The sequence below is a fragment of the Antedon mediterranea genome, chromosome 1 (assembly GCF_964355755.1).
Source record: "Antedon mediterranea chromosome 1, ecAntMedi1.1, whole genome shotgun sequence".
Classification (NCBI taxonomy): domain Eukaryota; kingdom Metazoa; phylum Echinodermata; class Crinoidea; order Comatulida; family Antedonidae; genus Antedon; species Antedon mediterranea.
In genome coordinates, this window is record NC_092670.1 from 1618982 (window position 1) to 1641245 (window position 22264).

The 22264-nt window shown below is 33.2% G+C and overlaps 1 protein-coding gene across 1 annotated transcript; it reads right to left on the reverse strand.

Moving 5' to 3' along the window:
- Nucleotides 1–1616: 1616 nt before the first annotated feature.
- Nucleotides 1617–21340, reverse strand: LOC140051023 (polycystin-1-like). Its single transcript, XM_072096092.1, has 28 exons — nucleotides 21185–21340; nucleotides 16552–20915; nucleotides 16023–16190; nucleotides 15197–15834; nucleotides 14649–14812; nucleotides 14165–14286; nucleotides 13184–14061; nucleotides 12797–13049; nucleotides 12439–12634; nucleotides 11897–12205; nucleotides 11454–11755; nucleotides 10910–11053; nucleotides 10498–10581; nucleotides 9604–9626; nucleotides 8929–9180; nucleotides 8083–8322; nucleotides 7789–7898; nucleotides 7375–7592; nucleotides 6657–7018; nucleotides 5865–5995; nucleotides 5630–5777; nucleotides 5319–5444; nucleotides 5085–5176; nucleotides 4906–4985; nucleotides 4314–4604; nucleotides 3816–3950; nucleotides 2988–3296; nucleotides 1617–2597 (listed from the first exon to the last, which is right to left on the reverse strand). The coding sequence occupies exons 1-28, from the start codon at nucleotides 21249–21251 to the stop codon at nucleotides 2004–2006; spliced, it is 10800 nt and encodes a 3599-aa protein (XP_071952193.1). The 5' UTR covers nucleotides 21252–21340; the 3' UTR covers nucleotides 1617–2003.
- Nucleotides 21341–22264: the final 924 nt, after the last annotated feature.

Below are 22264 nucleotides of genomic sequence, written 5' to 3' on the forward strand. Positions count from 1 at the left end.
TCATATAACTGGCTACTATAGCATAATTGACATGCGCAGAACCCATTATTCGACTCTGCACATGTTTATTATGCTATAGTAACCATTTATGTCCAAAAATAATTTTCGACCATTTTATTTTTTGACATAACTGGTTACTATAGCATAATTGACATGCGCAGAACCCATTATTCGACTTTGCGCATGTTTATTATGCGATAGTAACCATTTATGTCTAAAAATAAAAGGGTAAAAAATTGATCATTTTTCGAAAGTTTCCCTGTACAGGGATTTTTCCCAAAAATGTCCAAATTTCGACCTTTTATTTTTCAACATAACTGGTTACTATAGCATAATTGACATGCGCAGAACCAATTATTCGACTCTGCGCATGTTTATTATGCTATAGTAACCATTTATGTCTAAAAATAATTTTCGACCATTTTATTTTTTGACATAAACTGGTTACTATAGCATACTTGACATGCGCAAAACCCATTATTCGACTATGCGCATTTTTTTATGATATAGTAACCATTTATGTCCTAAACTAATTTTCGACCATTTTAATTTTTAACATAACTGATTACTATAGCATAATTGACATGCGCAGAACCCATTATTCGACTCTGCGCATGTTTATTATGCTAAAGTAACCATTTATGTCCAACATTAATTTTCGACCATTTATTTTTTGACATAACTGGTTACTATAGCATAATTGACATACGCAGAACCCATTATTCGACTCTGCGCATGTTTATTATGCGATAGTAACCATTTATGTCTAAAAATAAAAGGGTTGAAAATTGGCCATTTTTCGAAAGTTTCCCTGTACTATATATAGTACAGGGATTTTTTCAAAAAATTTCCAAATTTCGACATTTTATTTTTCAACATAACTGGTTACTATAGTATACTTGACATGCGCATGTTTATTATGCTATAGTAACCATTTATATCCAAAAAATAATTTTCGACCTTTTTTCATATAACTGGCTACTATAGCATAATTGACATGCGCAGAACCCATTATTCGACTCTGCACATGTTTATTATGCTATAGTAACCATTTATGTCCAAAACTAATTTTCGACCATTTTATTTTTTGACATAACTGGTTACTATAGCATAATTGACATGCGCAGAACCCATTATTCGACTCTGCGCATATTTATTATGCGATAGTTATCCAAAAATAAAAGTGTCGAAAATTGCCAAATTTCGACCTTTCTATTTTTCGACATAAATGGTTACTATGACTATAAGATGATGATAACGCAGTATATGCCTATATATGGCAATATTATTGCATAATAATTTAATTTTTAAAAGTCGATATATTGGCTATTTTTCAAAAAATCCCTGTACTATAGTACAGGGAAATTTTCGAAAAATATGCAAATTTCGACCCTTTTATTTTTCGACATAATATGATAACGCAATAGTATTCTAGACACCCATAATATTTACCTTCAGTAATCAAATTCTATATTAATCAATCAATAATTACATTTTATTGATCTTAACAAAATAATCTTCAATCCACACAAGTAAAAAAGTTATAAAACAAAAATAATTAATTTTTAAATTTTATTGATTAAACTTCATTACAAATATATATAAATATACTGTAGTAAAAATAATATGATACACATATTTTCGAACCTCATTTTAGACCTAATTAAAACACAGCTTTCAAAAGAGGTTTGTCGTTTATAAAAATATAGTCACCAACAAAATTGTATTCAAATTATAATGGAAATGATAAAGAAAGCTGTTAAATTCAGTTTGTTTGTGTCAATTACATTTACATGGTTCTGCTTTTGATATTGTTTAAAGAAAACTTTGTCTATAATTACAATTTTAAAAATACCAAACTACAGTACTAGTAGTACGTTCAAAATATTGAAATTAATCACTCCACACAAGATTCGATCGTTCGAGGACCGAACCACTATTCATGCCAACCCACCCTAGCCTCACCCCAACCCACCCTCTACTCATTCAGTTCAGGATATTACTCAGGATAATTCCCAAGCTGGTTTGCATAGATTTTCAGTTTTAGAATCACGTAAACCGGACCTCGAATTATCTTTACTGACATCTAGCCCATACAGTGTATTATTGTTCTCCAGTTCTTCACTCTTTGGCCTTATCGTTTCAACTTTCACCATTCTAAGTGATTGTGTTGGATCACTACAACGACGAGAACGTTCTTTCTCAGACGACTTATCAAAATGTAAATTAAACGTTCTAGATTTTAATGGCGCAGTAAGTGTATGTTCTTTTTCTATTTTATTACCCTTTTTAAAACGTTTTCTCCCTTTTGACATATTTTTCCTGCAAAGAAGTTCCTTACAAACACATTCTTCTTCTAACTCAAACAACTTAAGGCTTTCTAACTTTTCAAGAATATCATCTACCATTGGAGATAACCGATCAAAAAGGTTCCTTAATTGGTCATGACTTAATTTATCCTCTGGAATAAACAAGGACACGCCAGAACCAGTAGTTGAAGCCTGAGAGGCACCACTCTGACTGAAGGTACCGTCTGAAGACAGTGAGCGTGTTGAAATTGAATCAACACCAACAAACTTGACACGATGACGATACTCCTGATAAAACAAAAGAACATTACAATCACCTGTAGTCACCAGTCTCATCTCGGTACATATCCTGCCCTGATTTCTAGAGCACACTTCACCACCAAAGGTGCTTAAGGCGCTTTTGAATTTATAAAGTTGGCAATGACCTCAGATCAAATGCAAACTAAAATTGCGAATTTAAAATGGAAAGAATTATGACAATTATGTATAAAAAACCTGGGCAAAAAGATGAGTTTTTAATCATTTTTAAATGAATCCAAGTTAGTACATTGGTGAATTGAGATGAATTTTCCATATAAAGATATTGTGGTACCACGTCAGATAAAGTTTAAATGCACTTGACCTTTGACAAACTCTGAACATATTATAAAACTGAATGTAAAGAGTTGCTAAACATACCTTTTGTTTGATGATTCCCAGTCGTTTTTTAAATCTTTCAATCATAAATTCAATCATAGATTCATTTTGAAAGTTTACTTTCTTCATTTTCCCCCTCCTAGATGATCGGTATACATTGATGATGACTGCCGCAAAAAGACATGTTGTTAAAATTAAACAAAAATAGAAAAATGCTGACATGAACAATGGTCCCCAGATGGGATAAGAATCAAGGAGGGAATTCAGATTCGATGCACCGGCTATAAAAGAATATAAGTACAAAATAGAGGAACTGACGGATTGGAAGTCAGGCAATGTTGTTCCAAAAAGCTGTAATGAAAAATAAAAATGTATAAAAATTTATACAGTACATATTAATTTTATTTACTGATGATCGTCAGATTACATGTTGGCTACCATAAAACATGGCTAGCCTAAATGTAGTTGTAATCTTTATTAGGTTTTGTCATCAAAAGATTTTATTGTCAAGTCATCAAGTAATATTATTTAAGATTTTTAGGAATGCAACACAGTGGTTCATAAATGTCAATTATCTGTTACTTAGGTTTTTAATAAATATTTATTTCATAGACAGTTTAGGTTTGATAAATAATTCTTCTACCTGATATTAAATATACAGTATTAAACGATGTATGGCTGAACTATGGAAGTTTAAAAGGGACTTTCCGAGGCACAGTGGAGCAGAAATTAATAGACTTAGCTTTAAATTAAATTAAGAATTTATATGTAATTATATATATTAAGGAGAAACTTTTTCCAAAACATCTTTTAACCTAACTTACAAACAATATTCAAAAAGAAAAAAACTTCATATAAAAGCTAGAGTACCTGGTTTCCAAGGAAACTGAAAAATAAAATAACAAGGAGAAAGATAACAGCTGCAGCTAGCAACAGCCAAAAACACCTGGCAAGCACAGACAGAAAGAACACAAGCCACTGGCTAAACGTAAAAACTTGCAACACCTGTGAAGAACAAAATATAAAGAAATCTTAATTGGGGTAGTAGGTTAATTTAATGAAAAGATGACAGCTGCCAGAAACACCAGGCAACTATTAACGTCCTGCTAATAATCGCAGCAACTAATAATGTAATGTAATAATGAATTTATTTTCCATATAATTTTCCAAATAATACATATATCAACTATAAATATCAACTGCTAAACTAAACTCAACACAACAATCCCAATTACAAATGTCAACCCACTGCGAATCGTAAGGAACAATTGGCAATCCATGCTAATAATGCAAATATAGATACACAGAAAAGTGTTTACTCCATGATCAAACATAAAACTTATTTTTCTTAATCTTAATCTTACTTACTTTTAAAGTTCCAACAAAAAGCAACATTCCATAACAATTCAAAAGCACATCTGAATAAAAAGCGGCACGGTAAAAATTAGCAAATGCAGTTGGATCATCAAAATCTACATCAAGCACATGGCCCGAGTACACGGCCTGCACCACTAGAAAGCAGATGGTGGTAATACCAAGAAAAACCATAGCAACACTCAGCACACTCCAGCCTGAGGTGAAAAACTGCCTGATCCCACAATGCAACAGGTCAGTAGCTTGTATATAAATGAAGTAGGTGAGCAATAGAGTAAACAATATCTGAAGATAAGATAAATATTATTAAAGTCACTGTGTTATTAAATTTACTGCAGTAAGCAGCAAACTACTGAAGCACACTTGGATTGAAAGATTCTTCTTTATGATAACAGTTTTAAATTACACTGAGTACTCCTGTTCTCTGTTCAGCCATTTCTTAATTACCGAGAATATAACACAATTTCCAGATCATTACTAACAAATAATTACATGCTTGCAAGTTAGAAGCAATGTGAGTAATAGTCAAAATATTGAAAACAACACTTAAAAACCAAGCTACTGTCATAATAATATAACATCTAACCTCAATGACTAGAAGAGCAGTTTCTTGTGAATAACGATCTAATTTGGCTGACAATATTATTGGAGATGGTACAGCACCACCTAAAAATCAAAATTACTGGTTAGTTTGTGCACTAAAACTCAAATTGTCAATGCTACTATTAATCTAAAACCAACTACAAAGTTTCCTTTTTAACTTACTTGACAATGGAAGCTCAATTAACAGAACCAACACTGAATAAACATTAATGTTGACATTATAAAAGGTAGCTTCTACAAATACTGCTCTAGTTCTGAAACAGAAATCAAATGATATCAAAATTATTGTAAGACTATTCAGAAACCTTTAAATACTGCAGTAACTGCAGTAGAATGGAATTGTAACAACTACAGTACTAATCTACTTCAGAAAAGAACATTTGTTAAATGTCTTACTGTTGATCCAGCCATTTTTCCTGTTTAAGTTTTTGCAAAATGTCAATAGTGCCATCATATGTCATTGCTAAATCTTGAACAAATCCTCCACCAGAATACCGTCCGATCTGACCAATCACAGACATCCTAAGAAAGTATAGAAACAGCTATCATGTGATAGTATTCTTTATTCACATTTTTTTTTATTTCTCTATTATTCTACACTAATATAAAGATTAAACAAACTGAAGAAGTGTACTTAAATTCACTGGTGATTCATTTATCATATACAGTACACACTTTTAATCACTATAAAGAAATAAATAGCTTACCCATTTAACTCTTCACTCGTCTTGTAGGTCCAATTTAAATTTTGTGATACAAAAACACCCCTATCTTCAGAATAGGATGTTCCACTACCATAGCACACTTCATCAAAATATTCTTTGTATTTGTTGGACTCTTCCACTTTACATTTTTCTAAGGTGTAAATAGTTAATAAATGAGTTGGCACAAACACTGACATTACTGCAATTATTTCTAAGAACAGCACCGGTATTAGCTTACCTTGATCACTTCGTATTTGTCGTAACCGGGCAACACCTAAAAGGTTGCCATAGTAATCAATATCCTCAAAGTCAGAAGAATGACAATTTCTGGCAAAAACTTTCTCTACCCAAATCCAGAAATCTTCAAACCTAAAACAAATTCATATATTTAATTCCTGTTTTTACATTTTTGGAAACTTCATGCCTGTTAATAAAAGAGGTTACTTTTTGTACATTAAAGATGTATTGTCCCCCAAAATCATGAAAAATAAAGATTTTTAAAATCGGACTTTGAATAGGCCATTTTGCAGTTTTAATGAAGTTGTTCACTTCCATAAGAAAAAAAACGGGGGAAAAAATTATTTCACCTATAAAAAGACAAAATAAACAGTTAAATTACCCAAAAACTCATTGTCTTCCAGACAATTTGACCATTTTTTGCTTTAAATTACATTTTTCTCAGGTAAATAAATTTTTTTCAGACCCAATTTTTTGTGAGAGTGAATAACTATTATGTGACATTAAAATAACATATTCAACAACAAAAATTTTAAAAATATTTTTTTAGGGGGACAATATATCTTTAAAGTCGCTTTAAGCTTTACTTACGTTTGTATGTTGTTCAAAATCTTGTCATCATCTCCAAACATTAATGTATACATCTTTCATTACCCAGATGCCATGTCCCCATATATGGACATGATGATGATTATCACTACCATATTTGGGCACATCACACTTTTTTTGTCAAACTAGTTTGATAGTGTAGACAGAGCTTTAAAGTTAAACAAAAGATGTAAGCGGTACTTACATTTGTATGCTGTTAAAAGTTTTGTCATCGTCTCCAAACATTGCATTAACGTATACATCTTTCATTACAGAGACTGTATCTATCCCTGATTGATTTTGACGAAGATAACAGATTACCATCACTATCGTAAAGAGCATAATGAACACCCAAAGATGACGTAGCATGGCGTTCATCGTAACAAGTTTACGGCCTTCTTCTTTAGCTCGAATAAGCCCAAATCCTTGTGGAGGTCTTACGATGCGAGCACAGTTTAAAAGTTCTTGATGTTCATAGATGGGATTGTCGATTACGTTATCATTGTTGCTATAACAACTGTCAATGGACTCATAAGCTGATGCTGAATATAATGCAAAAAGTAGTACCTGTGAAAAAAATGAAACATTAAAAACATAAAAAACAAACTTCGAGAAAGAAATTAATTCAATTCAAATGAGTTAAGAAACATAAGAATGGTTACTTGTATCTGCACCTGTGTTGACAGAACATAGCCAGGAAATGTGTATATTATTTGTATTATTTAATTATTATATATCTATAATAAGCTATGCTGCCTTGTTGAGATTCTAAACTCAAAACTAAATTAGAATTCCAATAAATAAATATTTAAAAACTAAATGAATATTGGGATTATTTTTATAAAATAACAAGAATGGCCACATGTTGTAGTGTCAAAGGTCATAGGGTGAAGCAATGATGAAGTGTATGGGGCAAACTTTACCTTTAATGGTTCTAATAAGAGCATAGATATTGTAAGCGAGAGGAACGATGTTATTATCCATTTTCCTGCAACTTCCTCTCCAAACTGGCTTCCATATAAAAGGACCACTATGCCACATAGAATCACTATTGTGAAACACAAGCTGTAATTGATGTAAACAAACCATGAGGGCAGCAGATACTTCTTTGTACATGTAGATGATTTCGTCACCTTTCTTCCTGAAATAACAAATAGAAATAAAAAAGGATAGTTGACTAGTCATTTTGAAATTGAATTAAAGAAAAACACAGTATTTAAACAAGTAATAACAAAATAATGGTATTGATAGCTTTGATAGCATTTTCCCAATAATAAGATGGGTTACAATGGACATTCACATAATAACCTTCGTCAGAAACTATTTCATAGTGGTACCTGATGGAAAGGCATCTTTAGCTTTGTCATGACTTGTTGTAATATCTGGCAAAGTACAGCTAGAATCAGTATGTCCTATGCCTTCATCTGATGAAATAATTCTTGTTTTGCTACCAAAAAACAAACAATTTATACTAAAAATAAATATGAAATTGCATCCTAGAGGGCATTCTCACTCAAAGCATATTGATCGAAAACATTGAGAAACTCAACAGTTCTTTTCAGAACTAATATACGTGGTGTACCACAAACTTTATATCAACATCCTAGAGGGCGATATTCAATACAACTTACCTTTCTTTCACTAAAGATGCTGCTGCTCTGGGCGTAAAAGTAGCATCTGTTTTTGGAGCTAACAGGTCTGTATCACTTTGCTTTAAAGGTGTGCTATTTTTTTTATGTTGTGAATATTCTTTAGCTGACTGAGTAGTTTCTTTGGAAACCCCCTCTTCCTCAAGTAGACTTTGCCAAAATTCATCATCAGAATTTGTCAGATCATCTAAACTTTGCGTCCGCAACATGTTTGATGATTTTCTTCATAAAAAAAAAGATTTCATGTGTGAAGTCATTAAGCAAAAAACAAAATTGATGAAAAAACAGAATTAATTGGTTATTGGTATATTTATTTTACAACTGAAACCAGTGAACCAAATGAAAAGTAAAATACATACTTCAAGTACAATAATATAAATACATGAATTAATTGGTGTTGTCATGGTTATATACACTTACTTCAGTGTTTTAATTGGTGTTGTCATGGTTATATACACTTACTTCAGTGTTTTAATTGGTGTTGTCATGGTTATATACACTTACTTCAGTGTTTTAATTGGTTGTCATGGTTATATACACTTACTTCAGTGTTTTAATTGGTTGTCATGGTTATATACACTTACTTCAGTGTTTTAATTGGTTGTCATGGTTATATACACTTACTTCAGTGTTTTAATTGGTTGTCATGGTTATATACACTTACTTCAGTGTTTTAATTGGTTGTCATGGTTATATACACTTACTTCAGTGTTTTAATTGGTGTTGTCATGGTTATATACACTTACTTCAGTGTTTTAATTGGTGTTGTCATGGTTATATACACTTACTTCAGTGTTTTAATTGGTTGTCATGGTTATATACACTTACTTCAGTGTTTTAATTCCTTTCCTCATACTCTTTCCTCTACTCAACTCCTTTTTTGGTTCCTCAATTTTTTCTTCTTCACAAAAGGATGGTTCAACTATAACCACTCCTGGTGGTAATGTTTCGGTCTTCTCTTCGATATTGGATGATAGTTTCTTCATCTCGATGTTCTCGCTTTTGTTGTATGGTGGAAGCTGTTCAGGCCATCCCAAAATGCTCTCTGTAGACCACCACCGCCCTTGTTCATTTAATGGTCTATTAATAATCACAATGGAATCTTTTAGAAAATACAAATATTTAGGGATACAGCAATGGCACTTAATTTTCTTTATTTCCGAATATCATGGCTTTCGGTTCAAATCTTGGCACATAATCTTCTGATTAAACCAATTAGCAATTAAAGCAAGTACTAGAACCTAACCTTTAACATAAGTAGTTTAGTATTCATACTCTATCCTTACAAATCATATTTATCATCATCTATTTAAAATATATACAAGAAATTTATGTCGGCGCCTGCCTTTGTAAGTTTCTTGCCGAGTAGTTCAAACCTTCTATATTCATTTAATATCAATAATATTCATAATTATATTTGAAATAAAAAACAAATAAATGAGGAAATTTGCCTTAAATGTGGTCTACAAACATTAAGGTTAAATGTTAGAAAAGTTAGCTCACCTCAAGGTGGCCCCATCCAGAGGCTGTGTAAAAACAATTAGTAGATTTAGTTATTAGTTGGACATTCATTAACATGCAAGTGAAAAACGTGCAAATTGTGGTATTATGGTAAATGTTATGAAACTTACTCAAAAACATTTAGTGATGTGATTGAAATACATACAGACTGAAATAACTTTATTTACAGTAAAATTTGTTTCAAAACAACTTTCAGAAACTTATAACTGTATGGTGTTCTAAAATGTCCAGTTCCCCAAAAGGTTTTAGTACAGTAGGTCTAATTAATTATTGAAACAGACAAAATGATTATGACATACAAAGTGTAAAATTAAACATGCACATGTGTTATGTAAAATGTTTGCTGTAAATTCAATGAACACAGAATACTAAACCATTGTCTACACTATCAAACTTTATGTGACAAAAAAATGTATGCATATATGGACATGATGATGTCACATCACCATCCCCATCATGTTTAGGCATATAACTACCATATTTGAGCACATCACACTTTTTTGTCAAATTAATTTGATAGTGTAGACATGGCTTAACGGACCATATCAAAATTATACTGACTGGAGAAAGTACATTTGTTTACTCTTTAAACTTACGCAATTATTTAGTTTTTTTGAGTAATCATACACAATGTTTAATGTAGTTACTGCAGTAGAATAATTCTGACATGATCTTAACAAAATTAAAACTATTATATTTTTCTATTTCATAATGCTATCAGTTTATTATTAGAATAACACATTTTAGGGGATAATCAGGGGGACAGTCTTTTACAGGGGTGTACACCCCTATTTCAGTTCAACTTCATACATTTCAGTCATTTTATTGGCAGCGAGGTATTTCAGTTTCTGAATCTTGTAAAAATCACAAACTTACCTTGGATGATGACACAGCATTCACAGTCAAATCCTTCATTTCAAAATCTCCCATTACACTATCATCATGTTTCAAATCTAGAGCCTGAAAAGGAAATATATATTTAACATGAATGATGTTAAAGTCTGTAGTTTATTTATATCAGTTCATAAAGTTATGAAGATATTGATAGTGTATCATATATCAGTTTGCAGTATAAGGTGTAATTGAAAAATACATGTCATGAGTTATAAGGTTTTTGAAACAGGTTTATCTCAAAATTTACATCACACACGAACATTACATGTGTAAATTGTGATATCTGAACTGGCTCTAAGTATGATATTGATGTTTCTGTTACTTATTATTTACTTGGTGATTTTTTTACTTCTAATTTTATTCCTAAAAAAAGTAGTCCCTCAAGTATGCTTACCCTTGAATCTTCTCCTGTTGTAGTTTGAGATGCAAAGCTGCCAGCAGAGAACAAAGAGTCACCTGTTTGAGAAGTTTTACAGAGAACGTCAACTTCTACAGTTTCAGCTGAACGAGGCATATTTTTATACGCATTCGGAATATACTGAAAAATGATGACAACAAATCAAAACATTTGCAATGATACAATTAACTTTCTCAAAATTGACAGCAAACAAAACACTTTTCTATTTCAAATTTATCTGCAAATCCCACTGCTTAGGCTAGCTAAAGCATAATTGGCATTCACACTTCTTAAAAATAATAACTACTACAGTAGTAATGACTATAATTTGTATGTGTTTAAATTTTAAATGTAAATATGTAGCCTATAATTATGTTTGTATGATGTAGTATGTTTAAGCGGATATTAGCCCTTGATGGTATTTACAGCAATAAAGAAATTGAATTGAATAGGCTAGCTCAAGCAAGCATAATTGGCATTGGAAAGAGTAAGTATGGTATAAGTGAACCAGGTAAAGTAGGCCCTAGAAATTCAAACTTACCTTGTATTTTGTTCTAATAAACGCTAAAGCCACACAAAAATTAAATGGAAATACAATGATTCCAGTCGCCAAGGCAACAACAATCAAACTCCCGTCACCAGATTCACTCAAAAGCCCGTACCAGACAGCATTTACGCACATGTACGTGTAAATTAGCACAAGACAACAAGTCACACGCTGTGTACGAGTAAAGCGCGACTGCTGAGGGCGGTCTACCACAGAAAGCCAGAGATGCTGATTAGCCAATTGTTGCTTGCTTTCAATTTGAAAAATTGTGGAGAACTTTTTCATTTCTTCATCACCTGAAAATAATACAAAATTTCTAAAAAAATTACAAATAAAGATAATTATGGCCAAACTGGGTATACACATGTTCTAAAATAGGTAAAACTTTAAAAGTTGGATGCACAACCAACACAAGATTTTACCGCCTAGATACACACCTAAAACCTGAAATGTCTTCTCTACTGCACCGTTATCTTCCATTAAAGACAACCATGTCTCACAGACAAAATGAAACCTTCGACCTGTTTGCGAATCGGCAATAACAATGGTTGCAAGGTACCAGGATGGATCCAATCCAGTATTATCATGCCAAACCCGAATCTTCTCAATGTTTTCCAGGTTACACTCAGAGTAGATACGAAATGTTGCGCTCATGTTTCGTTTGAATGCAGTTTTGGACAGGAGGTGTCGTGATCCTGTTTTGCCATTGGAACCGTAAATGCTGATTCCAATATGAGCAGATGTACCTAAAAATATGACAAATCTTGTAAAAGATTGCGTGTAAAAAGTGTAGCATGATTCCTCTAAAATATTTAATTTATGCCACGAGGCACTTGTTTTAAATAAGTAGTCTTGTAAAAATTAACCTGTTTAACAGTAAAATGTTAAGAGGTTATAATTATGAAGAATTCTGGAGCACAATCTTGGAGCAATAATGTTCAACAATTTGTAAACATTTTTTAAATGGTAAAATACAAACCTGAGCCAATTCTTTCACCGGTTTTTACATATATATCATAGCAGTATGCCCCGTTCTTGCCGCAAATAGGCACTACACTAATGAATTTAAGATTTAGTGTGTCATAGTACCACGCAAGCACCATTGCAATTCCATACAGAAAGAGAATTGTACAGCAGACTATAAGAGCCACTGGATTTGATTTGATATCCACGTCCTGAAAGATAAAATGAAAATGACTTTGAAAACATCAAGATGTGTGGCCAAAAAAAACAAGTTCAGTAGGTATGGTTCCCGCAAGTGAAATGTTATCTAAGAAATTTGAAGTTAATTATCATCATGAAAGTGTACTGAAATCAAATAAAAAAATCCATAATACCTTTAAATCTTTAAATTTAATATCACTTGGAACAACCTGCACACTTGCTCCAAAGCTTGTCATGTGATTACAGGAACACTCTGCCATATCTCTTGAAGAATCTGCAACTGCTTGACAACCATAACTGGCCCATGTCTCCTCATGTACATCATAGTACTGACATGATTGCTGGAATGAGCTAACAGATATGTTGCAAATGAAGTTGTAATGGTTAGTGGCTGTGATGTGGTGAGCTGTTACAGGAGTTGCAGGTCTAAATGGAAAAATGAAAACACAGAATCTAATGTGGTATTTTGTGTTTTTGTCAAATAGTGAGGCAACAACAATTATTAAGAACCCTTTTTTAATAGTTATATAATATACAGTAATCTAAATCATGTGACTTACTCTGGGATAACTAGAAAGGTATAATCCATGGATGTTGAAGCCAAGTCAAAGGTCAGGTTAACAGCCTTGACACTTGTTGCTAAGCTAGGCTCTTCCTCCAGACCAATCATCAAAGAAAAGTATCCATTAGCATTACTCAAAGGTGATGCAGTTAAGACAACTTCTACAAAAGAGCCTAATAGGCTGACATCTTGTTCATAATTTATTGAGATGTATGTAGTCTCACCAGGATTTACTTCATGAATATAGTTTATCTCTGGTACTATGTCAGATGTTGCTTGAGGAAGACCAAGATTGAGCATCTGGATGTTGTCTAAGTTGTTTACAGGAATCTTAGTGCCATTTATGAATTTATACTCTAATTGTGACACCTTTGTTGTGATGTTACCAACTGTGTATGGATTTTGAGAGTAAAGAATGAATTCCTCAAAGATTTCCACATTTCTAGGTAAATTAGACAGAATGGTTTCAGGAACTCTAAAATATGTTCCCGATTCCTCAAGAAATGTTGAAATCTCACTTGGAAGAGTTCTTTTTGCTGATACTGTTATTGTTTCAGACTTTAACGTTAGACTCTCTTCATGAACAATCTGAGAAGACATTATAGAGTCAAGAAGACGTTCCGTGTCAATCAGTAAATTATTGATGGCTTCCATTTTGAATTCTGGATCCAAAGAACTGATACCAGATGCAAGTAGCAAGTTTTCTGAATTAAGAGCTGACATAGTGTTGGAGATGATCTTTAACATTGCGTTACTAGTTACTTCATCAACATTTAAGCCATCATCTGTTGTCTCGGCTAGAATGCTAAGAAGAGTGTCCAATGAGCTTAAAATTGTTGAGAAAGTTGCTTGATGAACAATTTCCTCTGGTATTGCCTACAAAAAATATAAAAAACATTACGGTTGTGCAGAGGTTGCATCATGGTTATAGTGCTAGGTTTGACTTTATTAAGGTAAAAAATACTTTAAAGCTTCCTACCGTCACTATTGCAAGTGTTGTGGATATGTGACTTAGGTCTTTAACATCATTGCATGGACAACTAGCTGTCGCATTTATGATAGCTTCACGAAGATTAACACGATCTTCTATTTCATCACTTTCTAAAAATGGCATAAAAACGTATTTTTTTATTATGTATAAAAATACTCTTGTCTCCCAAAATGGACTATACCATATGTCTTGTATTTCTCAAGGAGGAATCTAAGAGTAAAACAGAAGCTGTGTATATTCTTAATTGTAAACTGTGAATCTTAAAATGAGTTGCTGCTGAACAAGTGGTTTTGGTAAGATATTAAATAGTACAGCATGTATTCATTCATAAGGTTCTTTAATCACTAAAGTCAATTTAAAAGTACAGTAGTAAACCTTTACACTTTCCAAATCTAATAAATTTATTTTTTCAGTTCATTAAAGATGTTTAGAGAGTACCGTATTACATATTATATTTATATCTATACTGTACCTTGAGGTTCTTCATTCAGTACAGATGCCATGGTTGTGGCATAGTCAAGAACTCTTTGAGGGTCACTAGCTTGCTGAAGAGCTATCAATCGAGGCCTGCTGTGAACGTTCATCCATTCTATTGTTGTTGAGCCTGTAAGCTTAGGCTTTGTAACATATAAAGGACTATAATAAACAAAAATAAGATTTCAAGATTCACAAATTTTCATTAGTACACTTTAAATGGGAAATTTGTTTTGCTTGGCATAAAAGATAATATTAAACAACAAAGCAAAAATACATCAAATTGCAAATGGCAATGGTAAAAACCGTAAAATATTATTAAAAGCACCATAGGCTCTGTAAAATACGGTTAAAAACTATTAAAAGCACCATACGCTCTGTAAAATACGGTTAAAAACTATTAAAAGCACCATAGGCTCTGTAAAATACGGTTAAAATGATTAAAATTTAAAATAAAAAATTACATTGCATTGCATAGGCAGTATAGAGCGAATGAGCCAGTTTAAAACAAGAGACAATATAAAATGTAATAACACATAGACTTACATATGCAATGATTCAACCGCAGCTCCCTGATTATCTTGAATATATACTACAAGATCTAACGTTTCTGTTCCCTGGTTTCCTCCTAAAGGCAGGTATGTTTCATATGTGTTCCTAGATCCATAATAGAGTAATGTACTTTCTACGCCACCGTTGTTCTTTCCAAGATCCATAATCTGCATTATATAGAGCAATTGTTCTGATGGGGAATCTGGATCAAACCAGTCTTCACAGGATATAGTCACTAGTGTTTCCATAGCAACTGATTCTAAAGGCAAGGCAGAGCAGCTTCCACCAATTGGTGGTGTGTTTGTTGTGTATCTTACCTCAGCTAAACCTTCTTCATCAAAGTCATCACCATCGACTACCAGCTGGAAAGTGTATAAACTGCTAACACTGAGAATTCCTGACTTGACGACCAAATTACTGGAAGAGTTTCCAGTTGTTGTGGAGAGTTCATTCAGCTGGATACTGTTTTTATCATCTTGAATGGCAGTCCATTTAAAAATATAGTTAGAACCATTACAATTTGAGCAACCGCCAATTAATTCAAGTCTTTGTGAAGCACTAATGATGTTAGACGACTGGCATGAAACACAGGTAATGTGGACATCAGGAATTCTACCATCAACTACATTAACCTAAAAAATAGAAAAATCCAATGTGTTATAAAGTAGCAACAGGCCTTCAGCTGAAAATTGTTCTCAAATTTTGCAGATTTCTCAGACTACACCAACCAATTAAATATTCATACACCTCAAAAAAAGTTCTAACTAGTAATTTTAATCATTAGAGTCAGAATATCATAAAAGCATTGTATCATACTTACAGTTTGGTTGATAACACTCTCTCGGCTGCCCTTAGTAACCGTTAAAATGAAAACATAGACTTTTAATGGATCCAATCTAGCAGATATTTTAGCTTCAGTCCAATTCTCTTTATTACACAGGTTTGGTATTGGCATGGCATCAATTTCTACTACTTGATCAGAGACTTGCTGAAAATTCAAAATATTTGTAAAATTTATGAATTGCTAACAGTTTGGGAAGAATAAATATCCACAATATTCTCTATTTTTTTGGACAGAATCAATTCAGCAGAAATAGGTTAAACAGCGAGCTATTAATAAAGGATTAAAGTACTTAATATAGGTGTTTCTTTGACAGAATCACTTCTGCAGGAATAGGTTAAACAGGGAGCTAATGATAAGGATTACAGTACTGTATGTAATACATGTTTCTTTAACAGAATCCCTTCTGCAGGAATAATTTGAGCTGTTAAGGATAGGAATTACAGTACTTTTTTTTTAACAGAAGTACTTTTGCAGAAAGTGATTTAATAAGGCTTATAGTACTTACTTCAGAGTTACACATTACCCATTGAAATTTTAATCCCTGTTTCTGATCTCCGACCAAGTCTGGATCAAACGACTCACTGCCATCAAGTTCAAGCAATTTTTGCGAAGATGCATGTCGCAAATGACCGCCATTAATAACTGCTACAATGGGCGTCGCAGTAACCTTGACCACCGAACTTGCAGTGTTTTCACTTGGAGTTTCTTTAAAAGTGACAGACAACTGAAAACAGTAAATGCCATATTCCAGAGTGTTCCCAGGTATTTTTAGTGATGGCAGAGATGTCTCCAATGGCAGACTAATTTGTTCTGGTGGTAAATCACTGGAGCATGAATTTCTAAACACTGTCCATTTATATTCAGTTACCAGTGATGTACATAATGTTTCAAAGATGTTGTACTCGAGATGTAGGCGCTGCGACCTAAAAACCGTACTTGGAGTTGATGACATGATCTGAAGCTCCGGCAATTGGCAATCGATGACAGAGATGTTTAGAAATGCTGTAACTTTGCTGATATCATTTTGGCAAACAACAGTTATTGTATGTATGCCTGGTGTTTTATATGTAACATTCTGCACTGCTGTGCTTGAGTTAAAAACACCATTGCCATTATCAAGATCCCATTGCACATAGCTTTCACTTCCCCCATCACAAGTCACTGACAAGGTAACAGGCATGTTCACTAACAAGAGTTCTGCACTTGCAACCAAGACAGCACTGGTAATTTTCTCCACACTTTGGATATACTCTGATGTGATAACAGAGTTGATTGCATTTTTAGCTTCAACTTCCACTAAGAAAGTACCAGACGTAGGGTACAGATAATACACAACATCTCCAGTAGAAATCATTTCAATTTCATGCTGAGTATTGATAGCAAAATGCCACAAGTAAGTCACACTAGTTCCACTGTTAATAGTGACTTGGTAAATCTGGGTGGTATTTACAGGAACCGTCTTATTGCAAATGATACTTAAATCAGATATCGATTCAAGCAGACTAAGAACTTTAGTAAGTTTAAGACTTCCAAACATGTTGGCAGCTGTAACTGTTACAGTGTAGTTCCCTGCGATGGTACGATTGATTGATAAACGTGTTGTATTTTCCATGGAAGTATCTATCACATTGTAAATAACACGTTCATCTTCATTTACCACAATCCAAGAAAATGTAATGTTTGATCCATAATCTAGACTTGCTACAAGCTCAATATCAACATCAACTTGTGCTGTCCAATTTTTAGAAATCCACTTGAGATTTTTTGGTTTTTCTAAAATGACAATTGTCTTTATTGTAGTGATCTCACTAACTGGGTTTTTTACAACTAATTCAACAGTGTAATTTCTCGCTTCAAGAAAAATATACTCAATCAAACTGTCTTCATAAAGTTCACCTTCTATCTTCCAGGTGTACTCAATGTCTGACCCTCTTGAAATATGCGCAGATAGAGTAATCGTTTTATTTTGTTGAAAAAAACTGGAAGTAGAGTTGTCAATGAGAAGGATAACATCAGATACGCCCTCAATTAACGTCACGTTTAGAAACGCATGGGCAGCAGGAAAAGAATGATGATTAGACGCGCTAATAATCACCAAGTAAGAACCAAGATTCTGAAAGCTGTACGAGTAAGAACTTTGATTCACAAAATACACATCAAACAAAGTAAAAGACCATACGTATTGAATATCTGTTCCACTGTCTACCTTTGCATGAAAGGTGATCATTTCATTAGTTGGTAGTGTTGGAGCTGTTGGCCAATCAACTTCCAATTGTAAATTACTAATAGGTTCAATACTTCTGACCACAATATCTTTCATCAATGTAACATCACCAGCCACGGCAGATAATTTCACATTGTAGCTACCAGGTTTGTCAAAAGCGTACGACACATTTTGTCCAGTTTTAATGGCCGACAATAATGTGGACACATGTTCAAATGTCCATTCAATCTGATTGGTCGTTACACCAGACACCACGGCATAAAATGTATAACTTCTGCTAACTTCAGCACAATTCATACTTGCCAGGTCTGAAATAATATCCAGATCTGCTACATAAATAGTTATATTTGCTTGTTTAGTACTGACACTATTACACGCTTCTAAGAAGACTTCATAAATCCCAGTTTCGCTAAAAGAATGTGAAATAAATGAAGTATCATATATTTCAGTACACGTTTCACAGCTCCATAAATATTGCACATCACTACCTGAAGAAAAAGCTGCTTCTAATCGAACAACCTCATTGGTTGCTATGGTCGTCGAGTTGCTAAGAATCTTAAGATTCAAAATAGGCGCCTGTGCCTCTATACAAAAATATTTACTTAAGCTACTTATAGAGTTGAAAAAGGTAACATTTATACAATAAATTCCTATACTTTGAAAAGAAAACGTTACATTGTTGGTATCAGCTGCATTTGTAAAATTAGTTGTCCATTGAAAGTGTGTGGGAATTCCATGTTGCACGTAAGCCGAGAATATACAATTATTTGCAAGTGAGCAAAATATTTCAGTAAAGTCTTGAAAACAATTATGTTGAATTTCCAAGCCTTGGAGTCTTTCTATAATGGAAACGTTTGAATAAATCTGAACTTGATTGAAAAAGTTTTGTATAACCACGTCCATGGTAAAACTGCCTGGTTCGGTGAATGTGTAATTAAATGACAATTCTGGTGCCAACACCAGATTCCTGGTATCGTTATTCCAATAGAACTCATAGTTTGAGCCGCTTATAAAATTTAATGTGAATAGTGTTTCTTGACCGAGTAATGTAGGTCCATTGTTTTGTAGTGTTATACCAGATAGAGGCTCTTGTACGCACACTAATTTACTTTTGTTTTGTGATATACTATCACTAACTACAAAAGCTGTGACAGTAAATGGTCCAGGCATATGATATGCATGACTTACTGACGTATTTGAAGTTTTTAAATCTGTATCGTCCCCAAATATCCAATTAACGTCAAATTGGATATCTGCAGCTGCTGATACAACAGCGTTGAAATAAACCGACTGATGCACTGGTGTACAATCAGGCAACAAAATATCTTGAAAAACTAATGATCCACTACGTAGAGAATGCACAGCATTTAAAAAACAAGAATCATATCGGACGGAAACATTTACAATAAATACATCTTTGGTAAGAAATGAGTGGTCTTTAAATAATGTAGTCTCTGTAGACTGTAGAGTAAAGTTTGTTACTTCAGAAGCACCATTATCTCCAAAATCCCAAGTAACTGTTATAAACTTTCCAATGGTACCTATTAAACTCAGCATAAATTCAGTATCTTGTTCAATAAGAACAAACTTGGGTGCAACGGTGAAAACTAACTTCCAAGGAGTTTCTTTCACAGTCACATTAAATGTTTCTATGATATCTGATGCCACAACAGACACATTATGAACTCCTTCCGTTTCAAACGTGTATCTTATCTCGGAAACATTCTGTTGTTGATTTTTCCCATCAACAGTCCACTGGAAAAAGTGGAGACAGTTGCTGGAAACAGCAGAGAATGTAATCTCACAATCTTTGTAAATTTCCAATAAACCTGGTTGAGAAGATAACATAATGTGTGCGTCTTCGTCGACCACTTGCAGCGTTTGATTAATGTTCTTAATGTCAATTCTGTTATACGCTGTAAGATTGATTATGTACGTCTTACATGATTGGAAGACAAATTGGAATATTGCAACAGATTTTCCTGAGTTGTTTGTCAGTTCGTTACAAACTGAAAAGTCTGATGTTTCAATGTTTGCTGGACATTCTGTCACAAACCAACACTGTCCAGTTGTATTGTCAACTGTGGAAGTTAAGGTCCAATTTAAAACTACATTCGTTCCTGCCATTACAAAGGCCAAAAGTGTCACTTCTCCAGATGGAACATTTACATTTATAAGCTGCAAGTCTTTAATCGGTTCTTCCACAGTAACATTACAATGCAGAGATTGATGGCTAATTGGATTCCTAAGGTCAGCTTTATAAGAGATAATTCCTGCAGTTAAAGTGTCCAATTCAGGTGATTTAATAATTTGAGAAAGAGAGTATAGAACTCGAATCAAACATTTATTTGTTCTTTCTTCGTGACTTGGTAGAAACTCTCCAACTGCCAACCACTGGTGAGTGTTGGTCTGATAAATAATGTCTGTAGCTCCTTCTTCTGCACACTCAATGACTGTGCCATTCTGTTGGAATCCAATGACATCATACTTTTTAACTTTGATCTCATTTTGTGGAAGAACCTGATGTAGAGAGCTTGGAGATACTGTTGATGCAACAATTGTTTCTGATATTAGCTGAAACTGTGGTATCATAAAATTGGGGAATTCAATACAAACAAAGGTGGATGGACATGAACCACAGCCGTCTGCAAAACATAACAAACTTTCATTGTCAATAGTAATAAGAATAAAATTATATGAATACATTTTTTCATCTTCAGAAAAATATAAAGTAAAAATGGTATGGTATGTGCAATGTTTAAATAAAAAAGAAATAAGGGTACCAAGAAACGAGGAATATAAAAGAGACTGCAGATTACATAAAAGAAAATTTGTTTTTCTTAAATAGCCTTTTATCCTTATACTGAAGGACTAGTAAAATCAAAACGGTAAATACAGTATCTTGGAGACTTACCAGGTGGAAATAAGATTTGATTATCACCACATACGGGTCTATACACCTGCATATGCAAATGAGCCATATTAGCAGATTCAACAGTTACAAACTCCCATGCTGCTAAACTAGCATCATCCTGGAAGTACTGTTTGGGTAATAACACCACTGTTTGTGTCGAAGTAGAAGTTGTAGTGGTTTTAGTATCAAGAGATGAGAAAGATGGATAATATCCCAGTAGGTTTGTTCCAAGTACATACGCTGGAGTATCAACTGAAAAAAATGGTAGATAAATATATAATTAGTGATTTAAAAAATAATTGTGATACCACTTGCGTACCCTTACACACACCTATCTTGCTTGTATTTTGTAAACGATATATTTTATCTGTATTTTACCAAATTTTAACCTTTTTAATTCTTACTTTTGCATTTTTATGTGAGTTTTTAACTTTGAACAAATGAAAATAATTTCAAACCATGTACTATATTATACTGTGTTTAACCATGAATAAATAAAACGAACCATTAAATGGAATGTTTGTTTCAAAAGACACGATGTGAAATTATTTAACTGTAGGCCTGAATTGTTTGATCTAATCCTCATAAGGCCTTGACTACACTATGATCAAACTGACAAAAAAATGTGAAGTGCACATATACAGTATGGACATGATGTCATATCACTACCATATTTGAGCATATATCACTGCCATATTTGTGCATATCACCCCCATAATTGTGCATATCACCACCATATTTGTGCATATCACCCCCATATTTGTGCAAATCACTACCATATTTGGGCACATCACTCTTTTTTTTTAATCAAACTAGTTTGATAGTGTAGACAGAGCTTTACAAATTTCACAATGTTTATATCTGTGTATTTTGAGGAGTGATCAAACAGTGGAGATGGCACACCAGTGTTTGTTTTGGTTTCTTAGCAAGCATAGTGTGGGCATTATGAATACATTCAGTGCTTGATTGTACTGTACTTGTTCATCTGGTATGTAATTACTAAAATAACTAAAACTTTTTTATCATCAAAGGTCTTTTTTTTTTTTAATTTAATTGGTTTGATCAATATCAATATCAAAT

Coding starts and splice junctions, on each gene's coding strand:
- LOC140051023 (XM_072096092.1), bottom strand. CDS start 21,251: ATGGCTCATTTGCATATGCAGGTGTATAGACCCGTATGTGGTGATAAT. Junction 13,050..13,183: donor ACCTTTCTAGTTATCCCAGA/GTAAGTCACATG, acceptor TTTTCCATTTAG/ACCTGCAACTCCTGTAACAG. Junction 12,206..12,438: donor CGGTGAAAGAATTGGCTCAG/GTTTGTATTTTA, acceptor TCATATTTTTAG/GTACATCTGCTCATATTGGA.